The sequence below is a fragment of the Gadus chalcogrammus genome, chromosome 7 (genome assembly GCF_026213295.1).
Source record: "Gadus chalcogrammus isolate NIFS_2021 chromosome 7, NIFS_Gcha_1.0, whole genome shotgun sequence".
Lineage (NCBI taxonomy): Eukaryota > Metazoa > Chordata > Actinopteri > Gadiformes > Gadidae > Gadus > Gadus chalcogrammus.
The window spans coordinates 3,060,815-3,078,331 of NC_079418.1; the positions used below are offsets into that span (position 1 = coordinate 3,060,815).

Here is a 17,517-nt window from a genome sequence, read left to right on the forward strand (position 1 = left end):
ACTTTTTAGACAGGTGAGGAGGGCGGAGCCATACGTCACACCGGCCACTAGGGCTGTCACGGTTGAGGAATTTTCACCGCGGTGAAGACAGGGGGCGCAATATCGCGGTATGCGATATTATTGCAATTTATTTTTTTTTTTTTAAAAAGGTTATTAAAAAAAAGACGAGGCAATTTTATAACACTTCTTATTTATTGAATGCAGATCAAAGGGCGGTAACGGCACAGATGCAAGTTGTTTCTCCTGATTGAACTTAAAAACTAAATTCAGGATAAGGCTGAACGTTTAAATAATAAATAAAATAATTGCCCGTTTTTTTTTTTTTTAATTAAGTAGCCTATACAAAATAAGAGAAACCAGGCACTACAATTTCACATTCACACACACACACACACACACACACACACACACACACACACACACACACACAGGGCGATGATTTATAACTCGGTCGTGTCCTTGTTACGAGCAAGGAAAACCAGCATGTTAACCTTATGCGGTTTGAGAGAGGATCTGAGAGGGGTGACAACATTTCCAGCGACACTGAAAACCCTCTCGGATGGTGTGCTTGTTGCGCAAATACGCATGTACTTGCGTGCCACTTTGGAGAGCAAGGGAAATCTCTCCTGGTTGTTTCACCACCATGCCAGGGGGTTGTCATTAGAGTCGGTGGGTTCCTCCGGCAGGTAGCGAGTGAGCTCCAGGTCGGCTCTGGCTCTCTTCGGGACGGTTGCAGACGTGCTTGTCCGTGACTTCAGCAGGTCTCCGAGCGTTCTTTTTTTGGTGGGTGGTGGCACCGCTGTCTGCGCCAAGGACTCTGGCTGGTCAGCAGCTGACGCACTGCTGGCACCGCTCTCTCTGTCTTCCGTGTCCAACATTTCATTGTTTAGCGCGCACTTTGTCTCCTCCTCCGCATACTCATCAAAATTGTTGCCCCGATATCTTGGGTCCAGCAAGCAGGACTTTGCCAAAGTTGCTTGTAGAGCAGCTGGTCTGTACTTCTCCTCGAGAACAGTGCACATCTTCCGCTTGATGTCTGAGGCGGTAACCTTCCGCGAGCCGGGCATATCAAACTGTTTATTGCCCTGCCTTGGGGTGATTATTCAGTTTATTCTACTTCGCGCCAGCCAACATAAAACAATTCATATACTTTAATAATTAGCCTTTTTCTTATTCGTATTGCATGCTTATTAAATGTATGCTCTGTTTAATTCCATCTCCCTCGAAAAGTAGTTCCCTTTAGAACTACGGTGAATAACGTTAGCTCAACTGTAGGTAACGCGTTTCTATAGCAACCACACAAGGCTGGATCTGATCTCACTAGTTTAACAACGTAGTTGTTACATTCGTATCAAGTCAGCTTTAATGACGATCGATCAAACATGCACTCCTTGGTTTATTTTTACAACGGACCTCATGTGTGAAATGTATGTGATAGAAAACGATACAAGCGGCGTATTGATCTACTGTGCTCAGTCAGCAGCAAGCAGAACCGACAAGTCAGCGGGCAATATGCCGGATTAATGCACCCCTCCCAGCCAATCAGAATCGAGCATTCTTAAATGAAGTATAGTAATGAACGTTAATGAATGGGTATCATGGCAACGCACGTTTCATTCTAGAATTCCACGGTCAGTTTCATGAACGCGCAACCCGCACCAGGTCATATGCGGTGATCGCGATGGCCCATTATCTACCGCGGTGTGCTCTAAATATCGCGATATTTCATTTTTGCGATTATTGCGACAGCCCTACCGGCCACGCCTACTTCACATAGGCCACACCCACTTGACCCTAACTAGCACGGCAGTGAGATTGGAGTTCAGAGATTCATTGAGGCAGACCCGCAGAGAGACCCGGGCCTGACTGTGCGTTCACAGCAAACGCGGCATTTCTCGCCCGTTCGCGTTGTCGCCGAAGTTTTGTCGTGCCACAAATCATAATCTGTAGCTGTGCAAGTTGTCGAATTTGACGCGCCACAAGATAACCACCATTGCATGTCTTTACCTTTTGTGGAAGAGGGAGAGACGTCGGAGGACCCGACGCAGTATATTCATAATATTGTAATGACCACGGAAGAGGCAGTGAATGAAGTATTGATTAGAGAGAGATTTATTAGATAGGCCTACCTAATAAACCGTTGGAACACACAAGACCGGAAACATAGCAACGCCGGTAAACAGGTAAACAAACCCCGAGAAGCCCAATCCCTATGAGAGCCCCCCGCGCTACGGACATCCGGAGGCGCACAGAGCTGTGATATTATATACACACAAATATTATATTATATTATATATAGAGCTCCGGGAGTCGCTAACGGCAACATTCACTTTCTCCTCCATGCTGCAGTTCACCCCGGAATGCGATGCACTGAGTTTGACGGTTGAACGCTGATTGGCTGTCATCACGCGAAATTCGCATCAAAGTTGAAATATTTCAACTCGAGCGAATTTGTCGCGCCACAAATCCTCGTGAACGTGTTCGCCTGTGCACGGCGAAAGTGTGGCGCGACAAATCAAAACTTGTCGCCGGTTTTCTCTCGTGAAAAATTCGCCCGATACGCGTCTATACGTTCACTTTGTATGGGATCCTGTCGCCCCGTCGCGTTTGGTGTGAACGCACAGTAAGCCCGGGGCTCGACGTAGCTCTTCGATATATATTGCTCACACGCGTCTTAGATACAATTCCCTCCCTTTTGCTTCATAGTTACCATACCGAAATACTTTAACAATTAAAGTGAGTTAAAAGCGACCAAGGATTTGACTACTTTCTTCTAAAACGCAACATGTGGAAGAGTTTTTGAGCGTCGCGGTGGCAGCGCGTCTCCGGGCCTCAGCTTTTCTCAGAATCACGTACGGGGTCACCAAATTGTTGTGTTCTTGAAGAAAGTAGTCCAATACGGATCGCTTTTAACTCAGGTATGAGTTTCGGTATGGTAACTGAAGCAAAAGGAAGGAAATTGTATCTAACACGCGTGTGAGCGACAAACAGCAGACCTTCGTGTCTATCTAGGAACTCCGGGCTGCCATGTGTTTCTGACCTCAAATCTGACTCCCGCTCTGGTTTGTATCAAGTAGGCGTGGCCTATGTGACGTATTGGCTCCGCCTTCCTCACCTGTCTAAATATACAGTCATCTATGGCTGTAATAGTTCTATTTCATGTAGGCTACGCCGTCTAGGCTTCGCCTTATGGGCTTATCCCGTGCGCGTGCGCTGAAAATTCAAACTATGCACCTATCAGCGTGGGCACCGCTCACATTTCCCCACGGTATCGTGTCTATATAACGCGGTGTATACCGTCGCTCATCCTCCCTTTTCTTTCAGCACTTGTACTTATCAGCGATAAGGATTGAGATACTACCAGAAGAAGACTTCTACAGCAGAACAACGGATCTCCCAAGCCGATGGCAGCGGCTCGGGAGAGGCCTCGGACAAACGGCCCTTTTCAGGGCCACCTGAGAGGGCTCCTGGGGCTAGGTCCTTCCCAGGACTCCTATGCGCCTCCTGTCCCGCCTCCCTGGCACCGGGTGACGGGCACGTGGCGTGTTTTCGATGCCTCGGCGCCGACCACGCCGCGGCTGCTATGGCGCCTGCCGGGAGCTGCCTGAAGAGGGGGTCCTCGCCAGGCATCTCTACTTCTCCCCTGCGGTGGACCTGGCTGACGCCATTGACCTGTTCAGGGCCAGCCCTGACTACCACGATGGCGTCATCGACGCCGACGACGACGCCGTTTCCATGGACGACGTCTTCGGGGAGATCATGGGTGAGGTGGCGGCCATCAAAGGGATTCCGATGCCGGCCCCGCCTCTCGCCCCCATATCTGACGATATGCAGGGCGAGTGCTTTCGCACCCCATCTTCTTCCCGACGGGTTACCCAGTGCCCCTTGTTCCCGCCTGTGCAGCACTTTTTCAGTGCTGCCGGTGGGGACCCTTCTTCCCCTTGGAGCTCGACGCTGTGAGGAAAGTGCTGTTGCATTTCTTTCACCTGGTGCGCGGCCACCACGTTCTGATCGGGACAGACAGCGTGTCGGCGGCGGCGTATATCAACAGACAGGGGGGAGTCCCCTCCCCTGCTCTCCATCGAAAGGTGGTCGAGCTCTGGCTTTGGGCTCATCAGAATCTCCTCAGTCTGAGAGCCCTGCATATCGCGGGCGCTCAGAACTTTGGGGCGGACCTCATGTCTCGAGGCGGTCCCCGCCGAGACGAGTGGCGGTTACATCCCAACATTGTCAGACTGATCTGGCAGAGGTTCGGGACAGCGCAGGTGGACCTCTTCGCGTCCAGGGAGAACACGCACTGCAGGTGGTGGTTCTCCCTCAGCCCTCAGGATCTTCCCCCATTGGGGGTAGATGCGTTGGCACACACACCTTGGCCGCGGGCTCTCTTGTATGCGTTTCCCCCGCTCCAGCTGATCCTTCCTCTTCTGGAACAGGTCAGACAGGAGAGACTGTCCCTGATATTAGTGGCCCCGGAGAACCAATCAGCTCTGTGGTTTCCAGAGCTGGCCGCGCTCTCGCGGTCAGCGCCGTGGCCAGTACCGTTCAGGCCGAATTTTTTTTTTTGGAAAAAGGTTTGGCCTTCTCCACTATCAAGGTCTATGCGGCAGCCGTTTCGGCTGGCCATGCAGGCTGTGATGTTGGACCGATCTTCAGCCATCCACTGGTCAAGAGATTCTTGCGTGGGGCTAGACGGGTTAGGCCTGTTTCACGCGTGCTTACACCACGCTGGGATCTCCCCACCGTGTTGAGCGGATTGTCCAGGGATCCTTTCGAGCCTCTTTCTCAGGCCCCCTTGGATGCCCTGTCATTTAAGACGGCACTCTTGTTGGCCTTGGTTTCTGCCAAGCGTGCCGGTGAGCTAACCGCTCTGTCTGTCAGCCCGAGTTGCTTGTTGCTAAACGAGGACAGCTCCTTTGCGTTGCTCAGACCTAATCCTGCATTCCTCCCGAAGAACATTAAGTTATTTTCGGTCAAGGGATATTGTGCTTAAGGCTTTTCACCCCCCGCCTCATTCTAGTGAGGCGGAGGCGGAGTTGCATCTCTTGTGCCCGTTCGGGCGTTGGCTATGTACGTGAATCGCTCGGCCGCGTTCCGCTCCACACAATAGTTGTTTTTGTGTTATAGCGACGCTAGCAGGGGCCGCGCTCTCTCTAAGCAGCGGTTTTCTCGCTGGGTATGTGAGGGTGTTTGCTTAGCCTACTCTCGGCAGGGCTTGGCGCCACCGTTGGGCGTTAAAGCTCACTCCACACGGAGCGTGGCCGCTTCAACGGCTCTACTCAAGGGCGTTTCGGTGGAAGACATCTGCGCGGCTGCGTCTTGGTCTTCCCCGGCCCCTTTGTCCGTTTTTACATGTTAGACATGTCCAGGGGCTCACTCGGCAACTCTGTGCTGGAGTCCGGGACCCCTTTTACGGCTTAAGAATATAGACATGTTTTTTAAAGCGGCGTGGTTGGATTTCCTCTCGCCGGCTGGCGAGTTGGACTTGATTACCAGTCTTACTCTCCCACCCTTTTTTCAAATGAAAAACAGGCTAGGGAGGTTTTTCTATTGGCTCGCCAATTGTCAGGTGGCTTTGTTTGCCAGTGTGGCACTCCCGCCGTTTTCTTCTAATAAGAAACGGCCGAGAGAGTCCTTATTGGAGAGCCGGATTCTGTGGCTCCGCCCCCGGTAGTAGCAGACCTAATGGAAACCATGTTGCTCTGGTTTTTCTTTTCCTTTTCATGGGTTCCATGAAGCACAGATTTGAGCCGGAGTCTTTACAGACTCACTTTTTTCTCCCTTGATCATTGCCTTGCTTGATCTAGGAGAAATTCGTTTTTTATTAAGCTGTTGTGTTTTACACTTCCTTGGCTTTTTTGAGTCTTAATGTGTTCTGGTGATTTAGGTCGTTTTGACTGGGGTCCAGCAGGAGTACATTGATCGGGCTCCGCTCGCAGCTTCACCTTAGCCCATAAGGCGAAGCCTAGACGGCGTAGCCTTCATGAAATAGAATGATAGTTATGTTATTATAACTCTAGTTCTATGATTGTAGGCGTAGCGGTGAGCGACGGTATACACCGCGTTATATAGACACGATACCGTGGGGAAATGTGGGCGGTGCCCACGCTGATAGGTGCATAGTTTGAATTTTCAGCCTACAATCATAGAACTAGAGTTATAATAAAATAACTATCGTTATTGAAGCTTGTATGTAGGGTCCTGCTCCCCTTGTGGCTATATATAGTAATAACAGCTTATGTGTTCGATCTTGCTCGCATGTGGCTATGTGGAGGTAACGCAGCTTGTGTTTTCGATCCTGCTTCCTTGTGGCTATGTGGGTGTAACGGTGCGGCGGCCCGTTACTGCAGGCAATGGATAAAAACAGGACTGACACCAGGAGTTACAAGTACCCTTTTATTTAAACACACACAGAACATTCCAACACGTTCATGACGCCACCTGCAACACACAAAAAAACATGCGTTATGAGAAAGCCGGTCGGGGGGACACGGTACAAACAAGGAAATCGTAAACACTCACGTTACGGTTGCGCTGGCTTCCGGGTGTCGGGGACTGCGGGAGGACCCGACGTGAAGTCCGGAAGAACATTTGTGCGGTGGGGGCGTGACGTCAGGCGGGCGAGACCAAGGGTGTGAGAGGAGAGGGGTGTGTTGGGGTACTTGGGGAATATTTAAGGTGTCAGGGAAGTAGAGGTTAAGGTTGGGTTTTAGACGAATAGGTCTGGAGTAAGGTGGGTAACTAGCGGTGGGGATAGGTAAATCGGAAATGGGTAGGGGAGGGTTAATTGAATTAAGAGGGGTATGGGTTAGGCCAGGGAGGATATATTCAGGTCCAAATCATGTAGGTGGGGCAGAAGGGTCTGAGGTGAGCGGGTGAAAACACCTGGCTCTTAGATCAGCCAAGGGCTGTATTAGTGCCGAGGGGAGGACTGTTGTTTTTTTGATTATTGATAGTTTGATTAGTGATAGTTATTTAGAATTATTGATTGGTTTTTTTGTGTATATTCATTATTCATTTTTTTTGCCTCCTGAGGGACATTCTTGTACCGGAATAAAGTCAGGCCAACGGCCTTACTAACAGCTTTCATACTGCCTCCAATCCTTCCACCGCCGCAAGGCTCATCCTGGTAACAGTGGGTCAGGGGTGCAAACTCATCAGGGATGAAAAAGGTGACAAGGACCCAAACCCCCTCGCAGAATATATATATACACACACACTATATATATATATATTTCATATGGGTCATTCTACGAAACGGGTGCCATTTGAGTCCACAGCATTTCATGATCTTCAAAGGATGTAAAACATTGTCAAAATGTGTTCCAAAAGTTCAAGGTTGTAAATGGTACTGTTTTTAATTACATGATTAATGTTTAAATAACATTGCAAAATTAAAACAAACACTTTTTAGACATTATTAGTAAGGATATGGCTGGTTTTGCCATGTCCGCAATGACCAACATGGAATTTGCATTAACCTTTTTAACTAAAAAATATTATTTCTAAACAAAACCTTTATTATACTAAGGATTAAAGTTATGCCCCTGACACTATACAATAGATTTATTCAAAATAAAACATTATATGCAAAAAAAGTCATTATAAAGTCATTAAAAGTCATGTCCCCCATTTTGTCTTACAACCCCGTAACGCTTACAATTTCTGCCTATTAAGAATGCACTGTTGCTTTAAATGATATCAGAGAGAGGAAGTGACATCATTCGAACCCTTGCAGGAGTCAAGAGCAGGCAAGTTCCCACATTATTTTAAATTGTTTATTTGCTGTTTTTGTGTGTTAGACAGGGTCCGTCAAGCTTAGTCTTACAGCCCCGTAACGCATAATAGATAGGGAAACTGTTTTAATTTTTTTTTAAATCCATTTGTAATGTTTAGAAAATTATATTTAAGTCTGATTAGTGTAGTTGCTAGCTCAGCTAGTTGACCACATGGTAAGCGGCAGCCATTTTAAGGTGAAATTTACCACTCCGTAACATACCACCCCGTAACACTGTATATTGTTACGGGGTGGTAAAGGGAGTTGTAGAGGGGTTATTTTTGCCATTTAAATATGAAAATTCATTGTATATATAATTTATATCATATTTTATATTATAATAATATATTATAAAGAATAATAACATTCCATAATTTGCAGATTATCATGGCTCCACTAAGTAATGCAGAAAGACAAAGACGATTCCGTGCCCGCCGGGATGCAGATCAAGAGAGGAGGCAGATGTACCTAGAGAGTGAGCAGCAGAGATGGAGACGAGATGTAGAAGGAGGGCAGAAGAAGTTAGTTAAAAACTTAAATGAAAGAGACCAGAGACAGCTAAGAAAGAAGTGGAGGGAACAGAATGGAAGGAGAAAGCAGAAAAAGGCAATGTTGGGGGCTTTCCATACCCCTCCTGAAAGCCCAGAGAATGTACAGCCAGGATCTGCAGACAGGCAGCAGGCAGGACCTTCAAGGTAGCATTCAGTTATAGGGAATATAAGTGGAGAGTAGCCTAGATAAAAAGCCACCATGTATATTGACTGACATACTGAATTTGCTATTTTTTAGGCAACATGAAGCAGGGAAGCGGCTGTGGAGGAAGAATAAAGATCGCCTCAAGAAAGAAGTAGAGAAATTAACAAAATTGCTGGAGAAGGAGAGGAAGCGTTCAGATAAATACAGAAAAAAATACAAACGATCAAATAAAAGTGAGTCTCCACGCTCAAAAGTGCAACAATTGACAAAAAGTGGAAGATTAACACCAACAATCAGGAAAAAACTCCTCTACCATGAAGCTTTAATAGAAGATATCAAAAACAAGTACAAGACAGCAAGAAAAGAACGCGAAAAACAGCTTATCGCAAAGGTAACTGTTGGAGGGATTGTGAAGAGATACCGACTCCAAACATTTGCAGAAAAGCTACTAGGATTTTCAAAAAAGCGCCGCTTTCTCCAAGGTGAAACCATCAGCAGCACCACAAGAAAACCCACTAGTAGACTTCGTCCTGGCTTGAAAGCAGAGGTGCATTCCTTTTACAGAAGAGACGATGTCAGCCGGATAACTACTGGACGCAAGCAAACCATCACCCGAGGCAAGGTGAAAAAACAAGAGGTTTCTAATGGATACAATGAAGAACCTGCACAGAAAATTTGTTGCAGAACAGGAGCACTTCATTTCCTACTCCCTTTTCTGTAGACTGCGTCCATTTTGGGTTGTACATCCCACTCTGTCAGATCGTGAAACCTGTTTGTGCAAGATTCATGCGAATCTTGAATTTGTGGTCATGAAGATGTATCACTTGAAACTAATTGAGACAACCAATCATGAGAGTTTAACCAAGATGATTACATGTGATTTCTCTAACAAGTGCTGCATGTACGATGAGTGTGTGGAATGCAAAAACAAAATTATCCAGCTCCCTCAGTTTGATGCTGTGAAGACGGTTACCTTCCCTCAGTGGGCCACAGCTCAGAAAGAAAGAGGACATGAAGGATGGAACCACTGTTAGGTACACATTGAAGAAGCTGGTGGAAGATTCCCAAGGAAATCTGGTGGATTTGTTCCATGCCTTTCTACACAAATTCAAGAGGCACACTTTTAACATAATTCAGCAGTACTCTTACTGCAGAAAGTTAAAAGAAAACCTGACAAAAGAAGAGGCAATAATTCATATTGACTTTTCTGAGAATTACTCAAATACAGCTAATTTTTTTTAATTACGCAAATACAGCTCAGAGATCCAGTCTGTTCGCTTTGGCGCCTCGCAAAATCAGGCCACGCTACACACTGGTGTGCTCTATCTAGGTGGAGACAAAGAGGTCGTGCCCTTTTGCTCTGTCACCCTCGAAACAAAAGGGTCCTCCGGCTATATGGGAGCACATGGCTCCAGTGCTGGATCATGTGCAAACGAATTACCCTCTGGTGTCTGTCCTTCACTTTCTTAGTGATGGGCCATGCACTCAATATAAACAGAAAAAGGAATCTGTACCTTTTCAGTACTGAGCTTGCAAGAAGAGGGCTGAAATGTGGTATGTGGAACTTTTTTGAAGCCAGTCATGGAAAGGGGGCTCCTGATGGCGTGGGAGGAGCCTTGAAAAGAACGGCAGACCAGTTGGTCAACACTGGCAGTGACATCCCTGATGCACACACATTATTCTTGGCCCTCTCAAACACAACCACAAGCATTAAGTTGTTCTTTATTCCGGCGGAAGCTGTGGATCATGCAGTGCAGCAGATGCAAAATCAGATTCCCCCAGTGCCATCTATAATGAAGTGTCACCAAGTTGTGACATATATTCTAGGTGAGGTCCTCTATCGAGAGGTGAGCTGCATGTGCTCCACCAAGAAGCAGCTAAACTGTCAGTGCTTTAACACCTTGCATTTCAGTTTTCACAAGCCTGCCCCAAAAGCCCCAAATACCCCAATTGAGCTCCTGCGTCATGTGACTTTTGGTTGTCGGACGCCATTTTGGCAGTAAACATGACGACCAGCACCAGCAGCCTTCAAGAGTTCCTACCGAGCGAGTATACGTGCCATTTTAGTTTAGATGAAATTCGTTTTTATACTGGAAAATTACATAGATTAAATATAAGTGACCCATATAACGCTCCTGGGGTGCTTTTCAAGAGCATAACATCCAACGAAGATTATTTACCTGACTTGCGCTACGCTGACATCCACAGCTATCTGGTAAATTTCCCCTCAGTCTACACTGGGGACTCCCTCAGAGCTTACAAAGGCTTGGATGCTTATAAATGGTGTCAGTCCGGCTTTGTAACTCAACTTCGACTGTGGAGTCTTGCATCCAAAGACTTCGGTATCATCACTGCAAGGGTAAGTATTAAATTATCCCAGTTTGATAGACAGTGTCACGTTAGCATTGTTTGTTTATTAGCTTGACTAGGTACGGCAGTGTCACGTTAGCATGTTTGTTTATTATCTTGGGTAGCTACTGCAGTGCATCTGTAACTTGCTAGTTTGTGTCTTTGAACATACCCAACCTAAGTGGCTGTCATTTTCAACCTTAATTTATATTTTTTGAATTTCATACATAGGTTAATCACTCCCAACGGCTGAATGACAGTCAACTGAAGCCATGGGTGGTGGTGAGGAACGACGGTGTAGTGATGGGAGCCCACTGTAACTGCACAGCAGGACTTGGGGAGAGTTGTTCTCATGTGTCAGCTGTGCTCTTCAGACTGTGGGAAAAAAACAATGCAAGGCATGAGGAGATCAGCTGCACGTCCAAAAAATGCAAGTGGACCTCTCCCAGTGAGGATGCTGGGAAGAATGTGGAGTACCAACAGGGAAAGGACATCATATTCAACAGTAGTCAACAAAATAAAAAGGGGAATTCCACCAAGGGTACATCTGCGCCCCCATCTTTCCCACCCCTGACTGCTGCTGAGCAAGCGCAGTTCTACCAAAACCTCTCTCAGTGCCGGACTCAAGATGGGAAGTCCTGCAGACCTGCTGTTCTGTCAGTTGTTCCCGGGTATGCCACAACCTACCACAACCAACCACAACCAAAGGCTGTCAAGCTTGATTTACCTGAACCCCTTACCAGTTTGTACGACAAGAAGGCAAGAGACCTGAGCCTGGCTGAATTACAAGAGCGTGCAGAAGGAATATTTGATGACTTGACTGTCACTGAACAACAGGTAGAGAACATATTCTTTTTACTATTGACTGAAATCTAAGATCTACCATGTTATGTGCACATGTGCTGTGTGTGCTGCTAATTTGCAATGTAAATGAGTAACTGAGTAACTGGATTGGCATGTTTTCTTCAGAGTGATATTGTAGAGGAGGAGACGCAAGCCCAGTCCAAGTCCAGAATTTGGTTTGATCAGAGGAGTGGTAGGGTGACAGGATCTACCTTCAGAGCAGCAACAAGAACAGACCCCAGAAAGCCAGCAGTGTCTCTCATAAGACAGATATGTGACCCAAAGTCCCATGTTTTCAGCAGTGAGGCTACCAGGTATTCATGAGCATAGAGAAGTTGTGAGGTGAATGAACAGAGAGGGTAAATGCAGTAAGTACTAGGCTATTCTTTAAAAAAAAAAAGAGCAGAAGGGTAAACCAAGTACAGCAGTAAACATTTTGTTAAGGGCAGGGAAGTAGTAATGTGGGGGGCATTACTATTGTCCAAACCTAATATTTACATTCTTTCTTCAGTTGGGGATGCAAGAATGAAGAACTAGCCAGAAAATACTACGAAATGCAACATCGTCTATCACACAGAGATGTCCTGTGGATTTAAAATATCAACTCTCCACCCATTTATTGGGGCCTCACCGGATGGGTATGTTTCCTGCAGCTGCTGTGGTACAGGGGTTATAGAAATTAAGTGTCCATTTTCAGCAAAGGACCTTTCTATCAGTGAAGCTGTACAGTCTGTTGGACACTTTTGCCTGGAACAAGATTCCCAAGGAAAAATTAAAGTTAAGCGAGACCATGCATACTTCCACCAAGTCCAGATGCAGCTATTTGTTACGAAATGTGATTACTGTGATTTTATTCTGTGGACGGAAAAAGATGATTCACTCTTTGTGGAACGCATTACATTTGACTCAGAATTCTTCCAAAAATAACTTGAACTTGCTCGTACCTTCTTTATAAAATGTATAATCCCAGAGTTGTTAGGCAAATGGTTTTCTGCACCAAAACAAGCAACTGCAAACACCAATCCCCAGCAACAGTGGTGCTACTGCCGCGCACCTGCGGCAGGGAACATGCTTGTTTGTGCCTCAGGGTTCTGTGCCGTGGAGAAGTTCCACCAAACCTGCCTTCGGATGAAAAGGGTACCGAAATAGTGGGTGTGTCCAAGCTGTAGGAAACTAATCAATGCCCAAAAAAAAACACCTTAATTACTTAGTCTTACTTAATTACACAATGTGTGAATATGAACTAGCTGATGCAATGTAAATATTTAATTGGTTAATAAAAACTGTTAAGCCAATGTTGTTCTCTGTGTCCGACTGTCTGTAGTAGTATCTGTAGCGATCATAAAACATGGATAGATCATTCAAATCTAGTGAGTGAGAAAAGTAGTCACAACAAACAAGTGAGAAGCAATCAAAAAGGTTTATTTTCTGTTGGCACACAAATTCATCACTCAAAGGGCACCACATAATCTGGTACATTTGTTAGTCCACAACATACACTCACAATTTTATCAAGATAAGTAACATCATTTTCTGTCTATATCTGTGAAAGTTATTGGCACAGTGTTTTGTAAGATAGTATATTTCTGACGAAGTACTCCTATGACTCTTTCAATGTGAATTCTTAAAGAGGCTAGAGATCTTGTATTCTCTATGTCAACAGGATTTAATTGTACTTTCCCACGAGTAAATGCTGGAATTTTTAATTCAGCCTGACACCTTTCAACAGACTCTTTCACCAGAAACCCCCTGTCTGCCAAAACAACATCTCCTGGGAGAATATTGGGTAAAAAATTACTGTGTTCTGTAATGAACTTATCACTGGTGCGACCTCCCCATCCAGTAGAAATGAAAGAAATTGTACCTTGAGGGCAAATGGCAATTAAATATTTCATGGTGTGATGTGATTTGTATTTTGAGCAACACTGTGCACTGGGTCGCAATCTACTTGGTTTCTCTAGAAATATTTCAAAACAATCTATGATACAAACAGTCTTCTCGTAGCCGCCATTTCTAAATACATATGGAAGAGATGTTCTTAGAGATTCTCTTTCAGGTCACACCACTAGACTTGGCACCAGTCTACAATAAATCAAATTAACAGTGTTTGAAGTGTCTGGAGACAGTAGTTGGGTCAATGCCAAAATAAAAACCTAAAAAGTCAAATGTCAAGTTCATTCGCAGCTTCATCAAAGTCAACATGTATTGTTGAAAACATGTTATCGATGCCTTAAGTTTGAGAAATGGAGTCAAATATTGAAAGATGGTCATCAGACATGTATAGGTTGCTAACCCAGTGAGGACATTCACCTTTTTATCATCATTTTGCAAACTTATCTCTGTCAGGGTCTTCCTACTTATTTTGTCCCTTAACAACATATTTTCAGTTCTTAGAGCTTGGCATTCTAGCTCAAGAGACTCGATGCGCTTACTACAGGTTTCAGAGGTGCATGGTGGTGTTGCTGGATCAGGCTGGACAGGATCTTCATCACCTGAGTCTTCCAAAGGATCTGTGATGGGGGGCTCTATGACTTGGTCTTCTGTGATGGAGGGCTCTGTGGTTTGGTCTTCTGTTGCTGCATTGTTTTGGGGACAATCAGTTGATGCCCTGATAAACACAGAAGCAGCAAATGAAGTTATCATGCATACAATACTGATGACAATGACATGTTCACACGTTTACAGTTTGGGATGTTTCATGGAAATCACATGACATTATCCTTCATTAAATGACTGGTGTGATGTTTTTGTTTATAACCATATCATGGCAGTTACCTATTTGAACACCGATCACAAGTAGACCCAACATGAAAATAATCAATCAGACGGGGGCTTGATCCAACAACTAGTTTTACCCACCTTAGACGGGTGGCTTCTGCACATAGCTTTGCCTGCTCTATTTTCTGCAATTTCGCCTTCTGCCTCCTGTTGAACACCTCCAGTCTAGCTTTCCGTCTCCTCTTCTCTGGAGACGGAAGATAGCTAAAAAGCGATGGCACAAAGTCCGGACTTAAAGGGTTGTCACTCTTTCTCCCTACAAAATAAAAAGGAATGTCAACACGGGTTTGTTTACCACTAGCTTACTACAAGCTAATTTGCTAACTGGGTAGGCTGCGCCAGAACCATATCTTGACAAAGGGACGTCACTATGTCCGCTAGTTATAATAACTGGATGGTATGATTCAAGTACTTAGGTAAAATTAAACTGACCAGAAACTTTTTGTAACATTGTACTGTATTCGTCACCCACCTGATATGAAGTGTTCGCTGCACAACCGAAATCAAACGGCCGGCGGGTCCCACCTTTCACTGTTGTTCTGTTGGCTCCTGGCTCTTTTAATAGCACTTAACCACATTTGCCTCCTCGCTGCATCTTTTGGGATGCGATAAAATGAACATCCCTTCTTCTTCCCTCGTCTGTTTCGGCAACCTGGTGCACAACAGTTGTCAACCATCCTGTCAAGTGTCACTGTGTCACCGTGACAGCCAGTCAGTGCCTGCCAGATAACTGACGCGATTACTGCCAAAATGGCTAAGCCTATCGTTTTTCGGCACGTGACCAGCAACTATGACGACAGGCGCAGGAACTCAATTGTGCCAGTGGAGAGAGAGGTGGAGAGAGAAGGCATCGATTGGGAGAGTGAAAATGTCATTGGGAGCTGGTGCGTGATCAAGTATGACAGTGACCTGTATCCAGGCATCATCTTAAATACTGATGAGACGCATGCACAGGTGAAATGCCTGCACAAAGGAGGAAATAACAAATTCTTCTCGCCTTTAATTGATGATATCCTGTGGTACTTGTTTGATGATGTACAGGAACTGATTCAACCACCACAGCCTGTGACATCCCGTCATGTTGGAATCGAGAAGGAGGTATGGAAGCGGCTCTCCGCAACACTGCAGTGATCCAATGCACTTAACGAGATTCTCGTGCAATGATACATTTTTTGATAATACATTTTGCGATAATTTTGTGGTAATTAAATTGATTGAGAAATACTGTTTTCTAATTAACTGATGGATCGGACCAAATTTGTATGCAAGTTTCTCTTTAATTTACTTCTGATGACTTCTATTGAGAAAAGATGAGTTCTGAGTTATTAAATGTTTACTTTATCACTTGATTATTTTAATTAATGTTCCAGTTTGGTCATCAAATGTTGATGTACTAATGACTATGAGATTGTCTTGACGAATTGATTGTTGAATTCTTGAATATATCCCTACAGTCCTGTTGACTAGCATATTTGCACTTCTATGTGTTGTTTTAATAAATACCTTTATATATAACTTGGATATTGCATTATTAAGTCATCCCATGTTCACATGTATACTCCAAATTAATAATGTTGTTGGTAAAAACACAATAAATTACATAGGAATAGTCAAAGTCAACCACCCCATAACATGACTTACCACCCCATAACGGTGTCTTTTTATTTAAAAAAACATTGAAAGGCAATGAAATGCCTTATAATAAATGTGGGATAGTGATGTCTTTATGTGGATCAATTAATACATGCTACTTTTATTTGACTATGGGAAGTAAAATAGCATATATTGTTCAAAAATGTAAGCCATTGATTGGCGAAATTCATCTCAAGGGAAATAATCTAAATCATGAAAAACTACAATAAGACAACAAGCCTTTATCTTTCAGTATCAAAAAAAGGACATTATTCTGAAAATTATTCTGAAAATTGTTTCATGATTTATGTTTTAAATGGTGTGTATCTTGTCCGTTGCGGGGTGGTAAAAAAACAACTGCCGGGATGTAATAAAATAGATATAATTTGTAGGGATTTAATACCTGAGGTGGGCAAACATGTTTTTTTGAAGGTCTACTTTGTCTTTCATAATGTGAGTGTCTAAAAAACAGTTTTTCCTTGAAAAAAAAAAATGAAAATTACATAGTGGAAAAGGCACCCGTCTCGTAGAATGACCCATATGCTTCAATGTATTGTGTGGTGGTGCCTTATCATTTGTTTACCCTCGCGTTGCATGATTGCACTCTCATTGGCTGAATCGATGAGAACGTTTTAGATAATATAAGGTCGCGGGGAGACGAAGCTCTGTTCGTTTGTATATTTTATTTACGTGACCATATTTTTGTTATGTTTGTTTTGGGAATCAGTTCTCGTCGTTCACCTTCGGGACGTTTACGTAGCTGCCGCGGCGATCGACATCCGGCCTAACATGAGGGTACTGTCGGCGGTGGAAACGAGGCATTTAAAGGCTCCGCTGGGCTCACGCTTGGCCGTTTCAGATGGTAGGCGACTTTCCGCTCGCGCTGTCGGTTGGCCGTGCGGCTTCACGAGCGCGCGCATGCGTCCGACGAGCACGGAAGCGACAGTTCCACGGGAGTGCGCCCACTTGTCGTGCCGCCTGACAGAATGCTGCGCCTTCTCTCTGTCCGCTCGCCTCTCCATTGAGAATGTATTAGCATGCGCTACAAGGACTCCATGGCTGGCCATCAGACACCCCCCCCCCCCCCCAAATGTTTTCTCAACGGATCTCCACGAATCACACAAGTGGTCAATTTTTTCTTCAAAACGGCGAATTTCGCCGAAAGGTTACTAGTTTGCATGCCTGTGGGTGCAGCTTCCAAACATCGTCATGTTCTTCTATGGGACGACAGCAGCGATTGCTATATTGATGGTAAATATAAATTAAAAAAAACACATACCCAAGTACTTCTCTGACTATTGCTGCATATTTGTAAATGTCAGTTTTACATTTGGAGTGCCGGTGACAACTGAAAGCTACTTTGGTATGTTTTTAAGTTTGAGCGAAAGCTTCACAGTCATGTTAGCATGGGTAGCACTAGGCTACTGACTATTATTGGCTTAATC

The 17,517-nt window shown here is 44.9% G+C and overlaps 1 protein-coding gene across 1 annotated transcript; it reads left to right on the top strand.

The window, feature by feature from the left end:
* Positions 1 to 6,750: 6,750 nt before the first annotated feature.
* LOC130386204 (uncharacterized) lies at positions 6,751 to 16,916 on the top strand. Its single transcript, XM_056594999.1, has 3 exons — positions 6,751 to 8,249; positions 8,564 to 10,829; positions 11,051 to 16,916. Exons 2-3 carry the CDS (start codon positions 10,476 to 10,478, stop codon positions 11,693 to 11,695), a joined length of 999 nt encoding a protein of 332 aa, XP_056450974.1. The 5' UTR covers positions 6,751 to 8,249; positions 8,564 to 10,475; the 3' UTR covers positions 11,696 to 16,916.
* Positions 16,917 to 17,517: the final 601 nt, after the last annotated feature.